Genomic DNA, 17,603 nt, shown 5'->3' with positions numbered 1-17,603 from the left:
ATCTCTGTGAGTTCAAGGTCAGCCTGGGCTACAGAGTGAGTTCCAGGAAAGGCACAAAGCTACACAGAGAAACCTTGACTTGAAAAACCAAAAAAGAAAACGAAAAAGGTGTGTGTGTGTGTGTGTGTGTGTGTGTGTGTGTGTGTGTGTGTGTGTGTGTGTGTCTCGAGGTGTGACCCTGTCTGGAGGTCAGAGATTGAGGTCAGTTGTCTTCCTTTTCACTTTTTTTTTTTTTAAAGATTTTAATTTATTTGAGACAGCTCCTTGCTATGTAGCTTTCCTGGAGCTCGCTAGGTAGACCAGGCTGGCCTTGAGCTCACAGAAATGTGCTTATTTCTGCCGAGATTAAAGATGTCACCAAACCCATTTTAAATTTTGTTTTGCTGGGGTGGTAGGACACACCTTTAATCTGGAGGCAGAGTCAGGTAATCTCTGGTCTACAGAGTGAGTTCCAGGACAGCCAGAGAAACCGTCTCTTGAAAAAAAAAAAGGTTTTGTTATGAGACTGTCTCATTCTATTTTGTTTTAATTATGTATATGAATATATGTGTGTGTGTTTTTAAAGATTTATTTATTACATATACAGTGTTCTGCATACATGTATCCCTGCAGGCCAGATGAGGGCACCAGATCTCATTACAGATGGTTGTGAGCCACCATGTGGTTGTTGGGAATTGAACTCAGGACCTCTGGAAGAGCAGCCAATGCTCTTAACCTCTGAGCCATCTCTCCAGCCCAAATGTGTGTCTTTTTGCATATGTACATGTATCCGTGGGTGCTACAGAGGCCAGAAGAGGATGTGGGATCCCCTAGAGCAGGACTCATAGGTGGTTGGGAGCTGCCTGACCCAAATTCAGCCTCTGGAAGAGCAGTAAATGCTTCTAATAACTGAGCAATCTCTCCAGCCCCCTCACCTTATTTTTGAGACAAGATCTCTCGCTGAATCTAGAGTCCAGCCAGTTAGCTGCAGGGTCATCGGTATCATATCAGCCCTAGGGCTGCGGATGCAAGCCACAGCACCTGCTTTTCCACCAGTGCTGAGGATCTGAGCTTGGGTATCCATGCTTGCAAGGCCAGCACTTGCACACTGAGCTGTCTATCTAGTCCCTTCTCAGTTTGGTAGAGTTGGCTCAGGCTGGACTAAAACCCTCAGTTTCCCTGCCTACTCCTTTGAGCAGCTATTACAGGTGAGAGCTACCTGGCTTGTGGCTAGACATCTTTTTAGAACACAAACTGACTTCTGGGATGGAGATTTAGTATTTCAAATTTTGGGAGAAGTGATCTCTCTCTCTTTTAAGACAGGGTTTCTCTGTTAAACCCAGCTGGCCTCAGATGAAGAGATCCCGCCTTTGCCTCCCAAGCCCTGGGTTTAAAGGCATTTGCCACCTAATGAGAAACTCTTGTTGGAAATAATGGTTTTCTAAACTGGGGCTTGTGTCCATTAAGTGTTTCAGTGAAGCACCAGATTAGCTTGGTCACAGTCTACGGCGTGGGCTTGAATATTTTTGTTTGAGACAGGGATTTTGTGTGTAGCCCTGTCTGTCCTGGAACTCGCTCTGTAGACCAAGCTGGCCTCAAACTCAACAGAGATACGCCTGCCTCTGCCTCCTGTGTGACCACGCCCCACAAATTATTTTTTTTTAATGCACATATGTGGATAGAAACACCTCTGGGAAACAGGGAGATAACAGTTCTCTTTAGGAGAAAGGCGTGCCTGTTTTGAGGAAAGTAAAAGGGTGGCCACAGGAAATGGGTCTTTATTCCTTCCTGAGGGATGACTATTGTAATCTGCAAATGGCTGATACTAGAGTTATGACAGAATTCAGTGTGACTTCTGACTTAGGGAGAAAATATTTTTATGACTTAATAGAGTATATTGCTTTTTGATTCAGGTTTCATACATGATCCTTTTCTCCTAAAAGAGCTGTCCCCTCACTCCATGGAATTGTGTGTGAGAGGGATAATTAGTTTTCTTGTAACCTAAGTATGATTGACAGGCAGTTTGGGGTATTAACACCGTTGTCACCCCAGTGAGCAACTGCTGGGTGGTACCGCTGGGTGTGAACGTGAACGGTAGGAGAGAAGCCATTGTCAGTGGTGAGAGACGCGTACTGCAGTCCATTCGTCATTGTGGGATCTGAGTAGCAGCCGGGGCTGGGAAAACTACTGTGGAAAAAAATCCATTCAGCAAAGATAACGCACGGGAAGTCACAAGTTTTCCCGCCACAGACCGGAGCGTGACCTCTGACGCAAAAGCTCCGCCTCCATAATGGGCGGTCGGCCGGCTCCGCCCTTAGCAGGATGGCGATGCACTTGAGACCGGAAGGAGTTTATAGACGTCGCCTGGATCCTGCCTCCGACGCGGGGGCGGGGGGGAGCTGCCCTCCAGCCCGACGCTCCCGCTGCGCGCCGCGCGACGTGATGACGACACTGGGCCCGCCCCCTGCCCTGGTGGTGCTTTAGAGTTCCTGAGTCGTGCAGCGTGCGCGACGGTAGTGACGCGTTTTACCGGGAGTATGGCGGATACCGGCTTGCGCCGCGTGGTTCCCAGCGACCTTTATCCCCTCGTGCTCGGCTTTCTGCGTGATAACCAACTTTCGGAGGTGGCCAATAAATTTGCAAAAGCGACAGGCGCTGTGAGTCCTGGGTTTGGTCCGCGGACCGGGTTGGGACGGCTCTCCAAGAATGTAGGCCTTGACATGCTTAGGAGTCAAGGAAGAGAGGTCTGGGGTCTGTCAGTCAAATGTCTGCGAAGCCTCACTGCTGACCATTCTAAAGCTTGAGGCCTCGGCATCTCCCCTCACGTGTCTGACTAGTGATCCTTACTGCTTTGGCTAGGTGAGTTTTGCAGTGGCGGCAGGCGTGGGTCCCTCGTGGCCCAGGTCATGTGGCTGACAACATAAGATGAGCAAGCGCTAGGTCCCACTGGGAGCATTGGGTTGTCGGTGCCTGGTTCTTCTGGTGTCCTTTTTTGTTGGCCTTATCATTGTTCGTAATTTAGCCTGAGACTAATGAAGGCTAGGATTTTATCTTCATATGTTTTTACAAAAGGAAATAATGATTGTAGGACTAGGCTGCTTTCAGTATACTCTAGGAGGAGTGAGCATCACGTCTGCCAATTTTCACTGAACCTGGAGCTCTATGTAGTGAAATAAAACAAACTCAGGCTTTGGCCAGGCTCTGCGACTTTCTACATATATGACCACGGCAGCCGCCTTTTGAGACAGGATCTGTGTAGCTCTTGTGTAGTAGAGGCTGGCTTTGGACTTCTCTTCCTCATGCCTCACCCTCTTAGTGCTGAGATACAGGCATGTATTAGCATGCCTGAACATAGCAGGATGTCATTTAGTTTACAGGATTTCGGTTTTTTTTGGTTTTTTCGAGACAAGGTTTCTCTGTGTAGCTTTGCGCCTTTCCTGGAACTCACTTGGTAGCCCAGGCTGGCCTCGAACTCACCGAGATCCGCCTGGCTCTGCCTCCCGAGTGCTGGGATTAAAGGCGTGGGCCACCACCGCCCTGCAAGGATTTCGTTTTTTGTTTGTTTTGGTTTTTCAAGACAGGGTTTCTCTGTAGCATGGCTACCTGGAACTTGCTTTGTAGACCATGCTGTTCTCAAACTCATACCATCTGCTTAGGCTTCCTGAGTGCTGGGATTAAAGCTGTCTGCCACCATGCCCAGCCTAATTTACAGAGTTTGGGTGCATGAGATTCACCAAGAGAAAATACACAAAAGTAGTAATCACATTGTAAATAGACAGGAAGCATGACAGCTGTTATGTCAGTTTGATCCCATGTAAGAGCAAGATGAAATGGAGGAATGTGAGAGCTGTAGTGTTCCTGGAAGCATCGTGCAAGACTGTACACCTGTGCTCTTTTTCCAAGGATGAAACCATGACTAAAAATTTAGGTTACGCCAGGTCGTGGTGGCGCACACCTTTAATCCCAGCACTCGGGAGGCAGAACCAGGCGAATCTCTGTGAGTTTGAGGGCCAGCCTCGTCTACAGAGCGAGATCCAGGACAGACACCAAAACTACACAGATAAACCTTGTCTCGAAAAACCAAAAAGAAAAAGAAAAAAAAAAAACTTAGGTTACTTTGTTACTTTTATTTTTGAGACAATGTCTCATTGTGTCATTGTGTAACCCTGGCTAGCCTGGAACTTAGATGCACACTACACTGGCCTCACAGAAGTGCTTCTACCTCTGACTCCAGTGTTGGGATTAAAGACTGCACACCTGGCCTGCATGTGTGTGTGTGTGTGTGTGTGTGTGTGTGTGTGTGTGTGTGTGTGTGTGTGTGTTTTGCCCCCTCCTGTTTCTGTAGCCCTTCCTGGCCTGGAACTTGGTTGGTAGGCCTTTTGGTCTTCTGATCCTCCTGCCTGAGATCTGAGAATCTTGGGTTAAAGTCACCAGACCTTTTGAGGTAGGCTACTTCATTGTAGCAAAATGAAGGGATGTTTGCTGCAAAGGGAAGGGGTCAGATCAGTCTCATAATAAGGGAGTTCCTTCAGCCAGGACAGTTTGGTATGTGATCTGGTAATAAGTGCCCACTCCTATCCCCACGTACTCTTTATCTGGTGAACCATCTTCCAGTGCCTTTTTTTTTCTTTCTTTCTTTCTTTCTTTCTTTCTTTCTTTCTTTCTTTCTTTCTTTCTCTCTCTCTTTCTTTTTTTTTGGAGTTAGGGTTTCTCTGTGTAACAAACAGCCCTGGCTGTCCTGGCACTCCCGAACTCAAAGAGATCTGCCTAGCTCTGCCTCTGGAGCGCTGGGATTAAAGGTGTGTACCACTACTGCCTGGCTTTTCTGGAACTCACTATATAGACCAAGCTGACTCAAACTCAGATCTATCTACCTATTTCTCCCTTCCAAGTGCTAGTATTAAAGGTATGTGCCACCACACCTGGTGCCTTTACTTTTTCCCCCTGATACGCGGTTTCTCTGTATAACTTTGGAGCCTTTCTTGGAACTCGCTCTGTAGACCAGGCTGGCCTTGAACTCACAGAGATCAGCCTGCCTCTGCCTCCCAAGTGCTGGGATTAAATGCCTGCACCACCACCTGGCCACCTGGTGCCTTCCTAGAAGTCAGTTAAGCCCACAGTGGTGGACATTAGTGCAGGTGCCTGCAGAGGTCAGAGGTATCAGAACCCCCTGGATCTGGAGTTAACAGGTATTTATGAGCCTCCTGGTGGGTGCTGGGAAATGAACTCAGGTCCTCTGGAAGAGTAGTATGTTCTCTTAACCATCAAGCCATCTCTCCAGCCCCTCAATTAATACTCTATCAGTATTATTAATTGCTGAAATCTAACACTTTAAAACATATGGATGGAAAGGTTTAGAAGTAGATATACTATATCAGAAGTAGCCCATTTTCTTATGCTCAAAGCTAGGAAATATGTAAGTGGATTTTTTTTCTTTTTTTGGTTTTTTTTTTTCGAGACAGGGTTTCTCTGTGTAGCTTTGCACCTTCCCTGGCCTGGATCTCACAGAGATCCGCCTGAGATCCGCCTGCCTCTACCTCCCGAGTGCTGGGATTAAAGGCGTGCACCACCACCGCCTGGCATAAGTGGAATTTTTTTTTTCTCCTAATTCATGCAAGTAGGAAAAATCTTATGAAGATCTAATATCACTTTCAAATTGAGTAGGTAAGTAACAGATAACTTTTTTTTTTTTTGAGACAGTGTCTTCTACATAGCCCTGGCTGTCCTATAACTAACTGTCTATTGGCCAGGCGAGCCTTAACCTCAGATCTGCCTGCCTCTGTCTTGTCGGTGCTGATTGATAGATTGCATTTGATGAAAGAATGACAGGATCTGACTAGAGAATCATAGCGTTTCTTTAACTTAGCCGCTTTCTTGCAGACGCAGCAGGATGCCAATGCCTCTTCCCTCTTGGACATCTATAGCTTCTGGCTCAAGTAAGCTTTCCTTGTTACACTTGGGTTGTCTTCTCCCCTAGGTGGGCTGGGCTGTGTTCCTTGTTTGAGAAGGCCCTGATCCCTCAGAAGTCAGCCTAATCTACATCAGCAGGTCCACCAAAGCCCCAAAGCGGAAATTACAGTCAAATGGACCAGTGACCAAGAAGGCTAAGAAGGAGACTTCCTCCTCCAGTGACAGCAGTGAGGAGAGCAGTGAGGAAGAGGAAAAGGCCCAAGGGCTTTCAGCAAAGAAGGCTGGTAAGGCAGTGCAGGGTTGGGTGTGGTGCTTTGGGAGGAGCATTCGACACCTGCCTGGACAGCATGGTGATTCTGGTGGGCGCCTGTGCTTCTATTCAGCTGGACCTGCCAAGCGAACCAGTGTGCCTCAGCATGCTGCGAAGGCAGTAGCCAAAGCTTCCGAGAGCAGCAGTAGTGAAGAATCCAGTGATGAGGAGGAGGAGGAGGAGAACAACAAAAAGAAGCAGCCTGTCCAGGTTGGTTTGCAGCTCTGGTTGTGCAGAGAGGGCTTCAAAAGAATTTGGAAACTACACCTAAACTGGGCGTCTAGCTTATGGTCGTGGTGGTAGAAGCTGTTCAGGATGGAAGAAATTCTGGGGATTTTTGAAGGAGATGATAAAGTTGAGGTCTAGAATGATGGTCTCCAAATTACCTTCTCTACTCAGGACTGTGTGTTCTTCGAGATATGTGTAGGGCCCTGAGAATACAGGTGTTTTGTTGGGAGCTGATGACAAGATTGTCAGGAGCAGGCCAGTTTTATCACGTAGTTGAGCGTTTTTTCACTGCTTATCTGTGTGTTGTGTCTTCCTTTTCTCTTGCCCTTTCAGCAGGCTCTTAAACAAAATTAAAGGCATCTTGGGTGCCTTTTGAGTGCCCAGGAGCTCTTGCTGATTGCCCTTTGTATGTTTTCTTTTGTGGGTTTTTGTTTGTTCCAGGTGGGGTCTTTTTATGTAGCCCTGGCTGTCCTGGAACTTTCTGTGTTGACCAGGCTGGCCTTGAACCCAGACCCGCCTGCCTCTGCCTCCTAGCCTGACACTTGCTGCCATCTTTGTTTTGTTTAGCAGAAGGCAGTCAAGCCCCAAGCCAAGGCAGGCAGAACGCCGCCTAAGAAAGCCAAGAGCTCTGAGTCTGAGTCGGACTCCAGCTCAGAGGACGAAGCACCCCAGACCCAGAAGCTAAAGACAGCTACGGCAGCCAGAGCTCAGCCTAAAGCCTCAGCCAAACCAGGTATTTCTGTCCCCAGGAGGGTAGGCTGGAACCAGGGGAAAATGGCATGGTTGCTGAATTACAGGTCTTCATCGCTTCTCTTTAGCCGGGGCATGGCCGTAAAGGTCTATTATCTCACCTACCCAGAACAGTGTAGTAGGTGGATTGAAAGTATAAGGCAAGCCTGGAAAACTTACCAAGACCCTGTCTCAAAGTTTTAGGGGGAAATGTAAGGGTGGGGATGTGCTAGACTGTGGTAGAGTACTTACCTTGAATGTGTGAGACCCTGGGTTTAGTCCTCAGTACTACACATGTGTACCCCATCAGGGATGGTGTATACCAGTAACCCCTATAGACATATTAGGATTACTGTAAATTCAAGGCCAGCTTAGTCCACTTATCAAGTTCTTGGCCATCCAAAGAGGGGGAAAGAAATCAGAAACATAATTAAGTAAAATTTTATGGCTGGGGCCAGTATATAAGAAAAGCAGTGATTTTAGCAAAAAAGAAAAACAACTTTTTTTTTTTTGTTTATTTGAGACAGGGTTTCTTGTGTAATGGTCCTGGCTGTCCTGGAACTCACTCTGTAGCCCAGGCTGGCCTTGAACTAAGGGAGCCACTTGACTGCCTCCTGAGTGCTGGGATTAAAGGCCTGCACCACTACCACCCAGCAAGGAAAACTTTTTTTTTTGAAATTTGCTTTCTGCCTAGCAACCCACAGCATTCTTGAACTGATTGCTCTTTAGTTGAAGGGCTGAGCAGCAATTAAATTCAAGGACTTCCTGTCTCAGCCTCTTGATGGCTAATCACCGACGACACATAGTCATAATGCCTATGTAACTGCCTGGCTTCCAGTTCAGGTCATCAGGCTTGGTGACAAAGACCTTTATTCGTTGAGCCATTTCACTAGCCTTACAATGGATAGAGACTCTCTAAGTCCTGTGTTGTTAACAGGATATTTTTTGAAGTCTCCCACTTTGTCTTAATATCTCTGTTTCTCAGGTACACCAGCTAGAGCACAAACTAAAGTAGCCAATGGCAAGGCAGCCAGCAGCAGCAGCAGCAGCAGCAGCAGCAGTGATGACTCAGAAGAGGAGAAGGCAGCAGCACCCCCCAAGAAGGTTAGGTTCTAACTCTCAAGGATGAAGTGAGGGAACTACCGGCGGTGTCTCTCCACTTCGGGATTGCTTGGTTTTGTTTTTGTTTTTCCTCTCTGTAGCGTTGGCTGTTTTGGAACTAGCTATGTAGATCAGGCTGGCCTCAAACTCAAAAGGATCCACCTGCCTCTGCACTCCCAGAGTGCTGGGATCATAGTCCTGAACCCACTACTGCCAACCTGATTGGATTATTTGAGAAGATATTTTCCTGTAATGTAAATTTTTTTTCTCAGGTGCAGACTGTACCTAAAAAGCAAGTTGTGGCCAAGGCACCAGTGAAAGTAGCTGCCACCCCCACCCAGAAGAGTTCTAGCAGTGAAGAGTCTTCCAGTGAAGAGGAAGAACAGAAAAAACCCATGAAGAAAAAACCAGGTGATTGGACATGGAGCGTCAAGCTGTATAACCCGCCTGTAAAACTAAGTCCTCATGGCCCAGCAACTAGCTTCTTCCAGAAAGAAGTCCAGAAAAACAACCAAGAGGGAAGCCACAATGCCTAGTGTAACCTAGACTCAGAAATGACTTATTAATCCCAGCCTACATTCTGTAGATAGAGAATTGAGGTCTTTATTTTATTTTGTGGTGCTAGAGATTAAACCCAGGACTTTATGCATAGTATTCAGGTTCTGTACTTAGAAGGGCACATATTTGATTTTGTCTGTCTGTCTGTCTATCTCTATCTACTTTCTTTTTTTTTTTTTTTTTTGGTTTTTCGAGACAGGGTTTCTTTGTGTAGCTTTGCGCTTTTCTTGGAACTCACTTTGTAGCCCAGGCTGACCTCGAACTCACAGAGATCCACCTGGCTCTGCCTCCCGAGTGCTGGGATTAAAGGCATGGGCCACCACTGCCCGGCTACTTACTTTCTTTGAGACGGTGTCTTACTATGTAGACCAGACTGGCCTGGAACTCACAGAAATCGCCTCCCAAGTGCTGGGATTAAAGGGGTGCAACACCACTGGACCTATTATTTTTATTGTTTATTTGAAATGTTTTCCCTCTGTAGCCCAGGCTGGCCTCATTCACAGTGATCTTCCCCTATTAGCCTTTTGAACCACCATGCCTGGCAAATGCATATTTCAAAACTATTTTTTTTTTAAATTTATATATTTATTATGTATACAGAAGAAGGCGCCATATCTCATTACAAATGGTTGTGAGCCACCATGTGGTTGCTGGGAATTGAACTCAGGACCTCTGGAAGAGTAGTCAGTGCTCTTAACCTCTGAGCCATCTCTCCAGCCCCATTTCAAAACTATTGTACCTTTTAAATAGGTCCCTACAGCTCCGTCCCACCACCTTCTGTTCCTTTGCCAAAGAAATCCGTGGCAGCCCAGTCTCCAAAGAAGGCTGCTGTGCAGAAACAGCCTGCAGAAAGCAGTGAGGACAGCAGTGACGAGTCGGGTGAGTCAGGCTGTAGTCAAACTCCACAAGGAGGTGCTCCGTGCCTCTTTGTACATTGTGACATTTCTGTTGCTCTCCTGGTTGGCTTGCCAATCTGGACCCATCTAATGTCACAAGTTCTCCCCAGATTCAAGTTCGGAGGAAGAGAAAAAAGCCCCTGCTAAAGTAGTCCTCTCCAAGACCCCTGCCAAACCAGCTCCAGCGAAGAAGAAAGCAGAGAGCTCTTCTTCAGACAGTTCAGGTAACGCTGCCCAGCCTGTGGGCTGCGGGGTCTTCACTGTTTGGGGGTGCTGTTACAGGGCTCCCTGAATTTGATTCTCTCCTCTCTTATGTAGATTCGGACAGTTCTGAGGATGAAGCTCCTACCAAGCCAGTCAGTACCACCAAGAATCCCTTAAGCAAGTCAGCTGTCACTCCCAAGCCATCTGCGGCTAAGGCAGCTGCAACTCCTAAGCAACCTGCAGGCAGTGGCCAGAAACCTCCGACCAGAAAGGCCGACAGCAGCTCCAGTGAGGAGGAGAGCAGCTCCAGTGAGGAGGAGACAGCGAGGAAAATCGTCACCGTCCCCAAGTCCAAGGTGACTGCTAAAGCAGCACCTTCTCTGCCTGCCAAAAAGGCTCCTCAGGCTGAGGACAGCAGCTCTGACTCAGACAGTTCCAGCAGTGATGAAGAGGAGAAGACACCTAAGCCTGCAGCTAAGAAGAAGGCCGCAGGAGGTGGAACCCCTTCCAAAGCAGCCCCTGTGAAGAAAGCAGCAGCCAATGAGAGCAGCAGCTCCTCTGAAGATTCCAGTGAGGAGGAGAAAGCGCCAGCCAAGGGCAAGGGCACTGCTAAACCACAGGCCAGCAAGGCCAATGGCACGCCAGCTCCTCAGAACGGAAAAGCAGGGGAGGAAAGCGAGGAGGGAGAAGAGACGAAGAAGGCAGCAGTGTCGGCTTCCAAGCCAGGTCTGGATCTGTAGAGCCACCCCTGGGTTTTGTCTTCCATTGCTGGGGTGGACTCAGGGAGGGACGGAGACGGGGGACGTTGGCCTCCTGAGTGCTGGCTGCAGGTTTCTACCAGGCCTGGCTTTTGAGTCTGGCTTTTTGTTTTGTAGGTTCAGGAAAGAAGCGGAAGCAGAGTGAGACATCAGAGGAAGCAGGAACTCCTCAAGCTAAGAAAGTTAAGCTCCAGACTCCCAACACGTTTCCAAAAAGGAAGAAAGTACGTTGCTCCACAGTGTTCTCAGAATCCAGCCCTAAAGCATAGAGGAACCCTGGGGCCACCTTGACAGTCTGGCCCTGACGCCACAGGCCTGTAAGGAGAGCTGTTAGATAACCACCTCATCTTAACTTGTATTTCATTCTCTAGGCAGAAAAAAGGGCGTCTTCCCCATTCCGAAGGGTCAGGGAGGAGGAGATTGAGGTCGATTCCCGAGTAGCAGACAATTCCTTTGATGCCAAGGTGCGGAGTGTTGGCCACTCTTGGGATCTGGGAGGGAAGGGCAGCTTTGGCTTAGGTGCTGGAACCTCATGGATTCAGATTGCCTCGAAGGGACAGTAGAGGGAGAAGGTGACAGGGCTTTGGGATCGTCTTCTGTGTATTAACCTCTCTTTATTTACCAGCGAGGTGCGGCTGGAGACTGGGGTGAACGAGCCAATCAGGTTCTGAAGTTCACCAAAGGCAAGTCCTTCCGACACGAGAAAACCAAGAAGAAGCGAGGCAGCTACCGGGGAGGCTCCATCTCCGTCCAGGTCAATTCCGTCAAGTTTGACAGCGAGTGATCTGTGGTCATCTTAGCGAAGGAAGGGTGATGGCGGAAGGCTGGCCAGTTCCCTCCAGTGGACCCGGAAACTCAGTGTTGTTAGGAGAGGGTCTTGGCAAGGACAGATTTGAGAGGTCATGACTGTCATTACGGTCTCCAATCCTTTTCTGTTCCGACTTTTGTACGGGTTTGTTTTTGAGTGTTGTCTTTGCCTTCCTGTTCTGTGGGTCTTCATACTGAGAAGTTTGTATATTTTATATTAAATCATTTCGTAGAAATTTTTGTTGTGATTTTCAGAGATGAGTTCCACAGATTAAAGTCTTAGCTATTGCCCAAGACGTAGCAAAATGTCACATGGTAAGACTTTTTCTCATCGGAGGATTCTACTCATGTGAGTGCACACATCCACATTTTATCCCTCCTTCCCTCGAAACCATGGCGGGCACTGACTGTTAATGGTTTTGGTATTTGTCTTTTAAGCATGCTGTATGTTCGTCTTCATTTATTGGGTCTGAGACTGAAGCTTTCAGAAGCCAGCATGGATCTACAACTTTTGGGGATGAAATTGCTGTTCTTGGATATAACAGGCAGTAGCCAGGCAGTGGTGGCTCATGCCTTTAATTAATTCCAGCACTGGGGGCACAGGGGACGGGTGAGGGAGGGCAGAGGCAGGCAGATCTCTGGGTTCCAGGACAGCCAGGGCTACACAGAAACCCTGTGTGTGTGTGGTGGTGGTGGTGGGGGGGATTGACAGGCAGGATTCTCGTGTGGTGTGAATGTAACTGTCTTGAGTATTTTGTTTTCAGTAATTATTGCTATTACATGTTTACAGTACATCTTAGTTTTAATTTCAAAGCAAGCTTTTCTGACATTGAAAAGCATTTTCAACAACTTGACCCTTACTGCTGTTGTATATTAAGTTCATGACCATATTTGATTGTTTTTAACATCACCAGGAACTGAATGACATAATGTTTAATTATTTCTGTCTTGGTAACAGTAGTGACACAAAATTAATTGGGGTGATTTCTGCATGGTTGAAAATACCCGTCAAAGAAATGGAAATGACTAATTAAAATCCTCAGTCCTCAATGTGAAGTAGGTTACAGTGGGTACATCCCAGGAAACTTGTGGTAAAGAGTCAAACCTTACAGAGACTGAGGCTTGAGAACAGTGTTGGAGGCATCTGAACAGAGCATTTTGTCTTGAAGTTGCTACATGGGAGTGATTGTCTTGTTTAAGTTGGTCCTCTGGACTAATTGTTAGTACCTTCTCTATGAAGTTACTGATCCAGACTGATTGGGAGGGCTACGAGGCATCTCGGGACAGTGTGCTTGCCTAGCATTCATCAGACCCTCGTTTGACCCCTAGCACCCCAGTCAATAAATAAATACATAAACGAGCAGAGAGCCCTGGGCCAAGGGAGTAAGTAGATTATGAAGACATAGGATGTGACCATTGGCAGCTCGACCGGAGGGAGGGAGGGAGGAGGGAGGGAGGGAGGAGGGAGGGAAGCGCCGGCCTGGCAAGAACAGACAGCAGGTTTCCCAAGAATGGCCTCCCGGGATTAGTTCCCTCAGTCACTGGTAACTTGTTCAAAGCTGGTTTTCTGTGGCAGCTCCTTGAGGAAGAAAATGTGCTGATGTCTGCATGGTCAGAGCTCTACGTCTTACTGCAAAACAATAAACTGGATGGTTTATGATGTATTCAGAGTTTTATTTTTGTGAGTGTAAGGCCTCATAGCTCTGTAAACAGCAGAACATGTAGGGCCAGGGTTGGGACCTGTTTGTGAGCTCACTACAGAGGCTTCTTGGACAGCAGTTTGCCAGGTCTGAGCCACACTTCTCATGAGGTGCCTTTCCTAGGCCCAGCCCCCTCCCCACTTTTTTTTTTAAAGATGGTGTCCACCATGCTTAGCTCTTCTTCAGGCTTTAGTTCAGCTAATGCACAATGCAATTGGGAATTCACAAGATGGCCTATAAACCAAATCTTTCTACTTGAATTTGCATCATCTAGGGGCTAAATGATTTTTACATTAAAATGTGACCATGGACAGCATTTGGTTATGGAGGCCAGCCTGGTCTACAAAGCAAGGACCAGAGCAGCCAAGGGTACACAGAGAAGGAGGGAAAAAAAGAAAAAAAGCCTTATTTTGGTTTAGGTGTAGTAATGCAAACCTTTAACCTCAGCAGAGGCAGACAGCACTTGAGTTCAAGGCTAGCCTGGTCTACATAGAAAGTTCCAGACCAGACTATATAACATTTTTACTTTGTAAAACCTTTTAAATTTAATCTTTTCAGCTGGCCAGTGGTGGTGCACGCCTTTAATCCCAGCACTTGGGAGGCAGAGGCAGGTGGGTCTCTGTGAGTTCGATGCCAGCCTGGGCTACAGAGTGAGTTCCAGGACAGGAACCAAAGCTACACAGAGAAACCCTGTCTCGATTTAAAAAAAAAAAAAAAAAAAAAAAGGCGGTTTGCTGTAAATTTAATCTTTTCGTTCATGTGTATTGGTGTTTTGCTTGCATGTATATGCAAGGGTTTCAGATCCCCTAGAACTAGGGTAACAGTTGTGAGCTGCCATGTGGGTGTTGGGAATTGTACCCAGGTCCTCTGGAAGAGCAGCCGGTGTTCTTGACTGCTGAGCCGTCTCTACAGTTCCTATAAAACCTATTAAAAGTTAGACTTATTGGCTGGACAGATGGCTCAGTCAGTAGTTAAAAGCACTTTTGCAGTGAACCAGAGTTCAATTCTCAGCACCCATGTGGTAGGTGGTATATAACCTTAACTCCAGTTCCAGAGAATCCAAAGTCCTCTTCTGACCTTGGGCACCAGGCATGAATGTGGTGCACGTACTTACATGCAGTCGAACAGTCATAAAATGAACAAATTTTAAAGTTTGTGTGTGTGTGTGGTGGGGGACACCACCATAGTGCACATGTGCTCGGCTGACAACTGTAGTTCTCCTGTGGGTCCTGGTAATTGCACTCAGGTCCTAAGTGTCTTGAACCACACTTTTTTTTAAAGACTGCATCTAGCCTAGCGGAGGTGGCACACACTTTTAATCCCAGTACTCAAGGCAGAGGCAGGCAGATCTCTGCGGTCCAGGCCAGCCTGATCTACAAAGTGAGTTCCAGGACAGTTAAGGCTACACAGAAAAACCCTGTCTCCAAAAACAACCAGAAAGGACAGGCTTCAACACTCATGGTGTAGCTGAGAATGACCAAGAACGTTTCCTGAGTGCTGGGATTAGTGTGTAACCTACTCTATTTTATGTGGTGCTGGAGATCAAAGCCCAGGCCTCATGAATAGTAGGTTAGCACTCCACCACTGAGTCACATTCTGAGCCCCAGTAAACACAATTATTCTAAGGGTGAGTTTTCAGAATTCCAGCTCTCTGAAGAACCTGCTTAAACGTCTGCAGTTACTAAAGAGGCCAGTAGGTGGGGCTCTTACCCACTCATAGGAAGCCTGTTCCTGCTGTGAGCTAAATACAGAGATGAGGAAGACTAATCTCACCAGTTATGGCTTACTGGTTCTAGAGGGGATCAAAAGGCAACCTCTCTGGCCTACGTGGTCGCCTGTTACCTGAATGCCAACTGCAAGCAACATGGCTTGTAGCAGCCAAGACTCTCATGGAACCCAGCATCCCACCCAAGTGAAGGGAAAAAGAGGGAAAAGCAATATAGATATAGCCATAGGTGGTGGCGCACACCTCTAATCCCAGCACTCGGGAGGCAGAGGCAGGCGGATCTCTGTGAGTTCGAGGCCAGCCTGGTCTACAAAGTGAGTTCCAGGACAGCCACGGCTACACAGAGAAACCCTGTCTCAAAAACAACAACCAAAAGTATAAGATAGGTATAGAGGGAATATTGGTTGCCTTTAATGGATGGGTAAGAGTTGTGTTTAGGAAGTGAGAAAGTCAGCTTTTGGGATATGAACAATGTTCTCTATCCTGAATTGAGCAATGATTTCAAATAAGTTATATTTTTATGCTTGTTTTATACCTACACAATGAAGTTTTGTTTTAAACGTATTTTCCATCCATCTTTTTGTGTGTGTGTGTGTGTGTGAGTGCTCTATCTGCATGCATGCCCGCACACCAGAAGAGGGCATCAGATCCCACTATAGATGGTCGTGAGCCACCCTGTGGTTGCTGGGAATTGAACTCAGGACCTCTGGAAGAGCAGCCAGTGCCCTTAACCTCTGAGCTATCTCTCCAGCCCCCTCTTCAGATTTTTGGTGGAGGTACCATCACTTCTCCTTCTGCAGATACACTCCTCTATAGAAAATCAAGATGGGGGCCAAGTAGGGGCTCCTGCCGTGTGGGATTGGAAGACACCTCAATTTACATCACGGGCCGTGCACACTGAAAAGTTCCTCTTTAAGTGACCAAACAAGGACAGTGGTGTGTGGCTCCCTCCCTGGGTAGCACAGAAAGGCTTTTGTTCATTTTCTGTTTAAGGTGGTGCCATTTCCTTGGGACAAGTGAGATGAGGAGAGCCATGGAAAGGCTCTTCTCATGAAACATGAAAAAAAAAAGCAAGTTTATACTTTGGGTTGATTTTTTTTTTTTTTTAATAATTGACCCAAGGAGAACATTTTTTTCTTTTCCTTTTTTTTTTCTTTTTTTCCCAGAGCTGAGGACCAAACCCAGGGCCTTGCGCTTGCTAGGCAAGCGCACTACCACTGAGCTAAATCCCCAACCCCTGGGTTGATTTTTTTTTTTTTTGGCATAGATATAACCTACAACTTTGTGGTCTTACTTTTTGGATAGCAGCTCTTGAAGTCATTTGTTAGGTTCTGCCCACCTTTGTCTTTCTTGACAGTCTCACACTTCACCTGGGTCTCACTGATTAGGCCAGGTGGGCTAGCCAGCAAGCCCCAGGATTTATCTGGCGGTGCTGGGATTATCAGTGCATGCTACCATGCCTTGACAGGGTCTCTGTGTAGCACTGGCTGCTGTGGAACTTGCTACATGGACCAAACTGGCCTCTAATTCACAAAGATCTGCCTTCTGCTCCCAGAGTACTAGGATAAAAGGTGTGCGTCATCACACCCAGCAACATTTTTTTTTTTTTGTCTTTTTAGACAATGTCTCACATTGAACCCCAGCTTGCCATGGAACTTGTATAGTCATGTTAACCTATAACTTATGGCAATCTTTTTTTCTTTCAAGACAGGGTTTCTCTGTGTAGTTTCGGTGCCTGTCCTAGATCTCTCACTCTGTAGCCCAGGCTGGCCTGAAACTCACAGAGATCCGCCTGGCTCTGCCTCCCAAGTGCTGGGATTAAAGGCGTGCGCCACCACCGCCCAGCATTGTGGCAATCTTTCTGCCTCAGCCTCCTTAGTGCTGGAATTATTCATGTCAGCAACCATGCCCAGCTCTCCCACATTTTTTGTGGGGGGAAATGGTCTCACTGTGTAGCCCTGGCTGGTCTGGAACTCACCATACAAACTGGGCTGACCTCAAACTCAAGGTAACTTGCTTCTGCCTCTTTAGTGCTGAGATGCATCACTGTGCCTGGCAACAATTTTTTTTTTATTAAAAATGATAAACACGCCGGGTGGTGGTGGCACACGCCTTTAATCCCAGCACTTGGGAGGCAGAGCCAGGCGGATCTCTGTGAGTTCGAGGCCAGCCTGGACTACCAAGTGAGTTCCAGGAAAGGCGCAAAGCTACACAGAGAAACCCTGTCTCGAAAAACCAAAAAAAAAAAAAGATAAAAACAGGGCTGGAGAGTTGGCTCAATGGTTAAGAGCACTGGCTGCTCTTGCAGAGGACTGAGGTTTGTTTCCCAGCACCCACATGATGGCTCACAACCATCTGTAACTCTAGTTCCAGGGAATCTGATTCCCTTTCTGCTCTCTGCAGGCAACAGGCACTATTTGTTTTGTTTTGTTTTTTTGTTTTTTGAGACAGGGTTTCTCTGTGCAGTTTTGGTCCCTGTCCTGGATCTCCTCTGTAGACCAGGCTGGCCGCGAACTCAGAGATCTGTCTAGCTCTACCTCCCGAGTGCTGGGATTAAAGGTGTGCACCACCACCGCCCAGCTTAATGGGCACTATTTGATTTTGAGAGTTACCATGTTATTAGTTTCAAATGTCCTGTTTTCAACAACAAGAAAATCACACATTACACAAAGAAACAGCAGTGTAAGTTGGTGGGGC

General features: G+C 47.1%; 1 protein-coding gene across 4 annotated transcripts; it reads left to right on the top strand.

Annotated features, from left to right (window-relative positions):
• The first annotated feature begins 2,446 nt into the window (after positions 1-2,446).
• Positions 2,447-13,144, top strand: Nolc1 (nucleolar and coiled-body phosphoprotein 1). 4 transcript variants are annotated; one of them, XM_052712333.1, is made up of 13 exons: positions 2,447-2,636; positions 5,860-5,915; positions 6,028-6,173; positions 6,273-6,409; positions 6,998-7,160; positions 8,142-8,260; positions 8,530-8,668; positions 9,566-9,694; positions 9,822-9,935; positions 10,030-10,641; positions 10,791-10,897; positions 11,045-11,137; positions 11,299-13,144. In XM_052712333.1, exons 1-13 carry the CDS (start codon positions 2,517-2,519, stop codon positions 11,455-11,457), a joined length of 2,094 nt encoding a protein of 697 aa, XP_052568293.1. In that variant the 5' UTR covers positions 2,447-2,516; the 3' UTR covers positions 11,458-13,144. The 4 variants fall into 4 exon arrangements, with proteins under 4 accessions (XP_052568293.1, XP_052568291.1, XP_052568292.1 ...); XM_052712331.1 differs by having other exon boundaries at positions 6,995-7,160; XM_052712332.1 differs by having other exon boundaries at positions 6,025-6,173.
• The last annotated feature ends 4,459 nt before the right edge of the window (positions 13,145-17,603 follow it).

This window comes from Peromyscus californicus, unplaced genomic scaffold (assembly GCF_007827085.1).
Source record: "Peromyscus californicus insignis strain IS unplaced genomic scaffold, ASM782708v3 Scaffold_4__1_contigs__length_199733344, whole genome shotgun sequence".
NCBI lineage: Eukaryota > Metazoa > Chordata > Mammalia > Rodentia > Cricetidae > Peromyscus > Peromyscus californicus.
The sequence above is the reverse complement of the archived record's forward strand: the minus strand, read 5'-3'. Positions and strand labels throughout refer to the sequence as shown.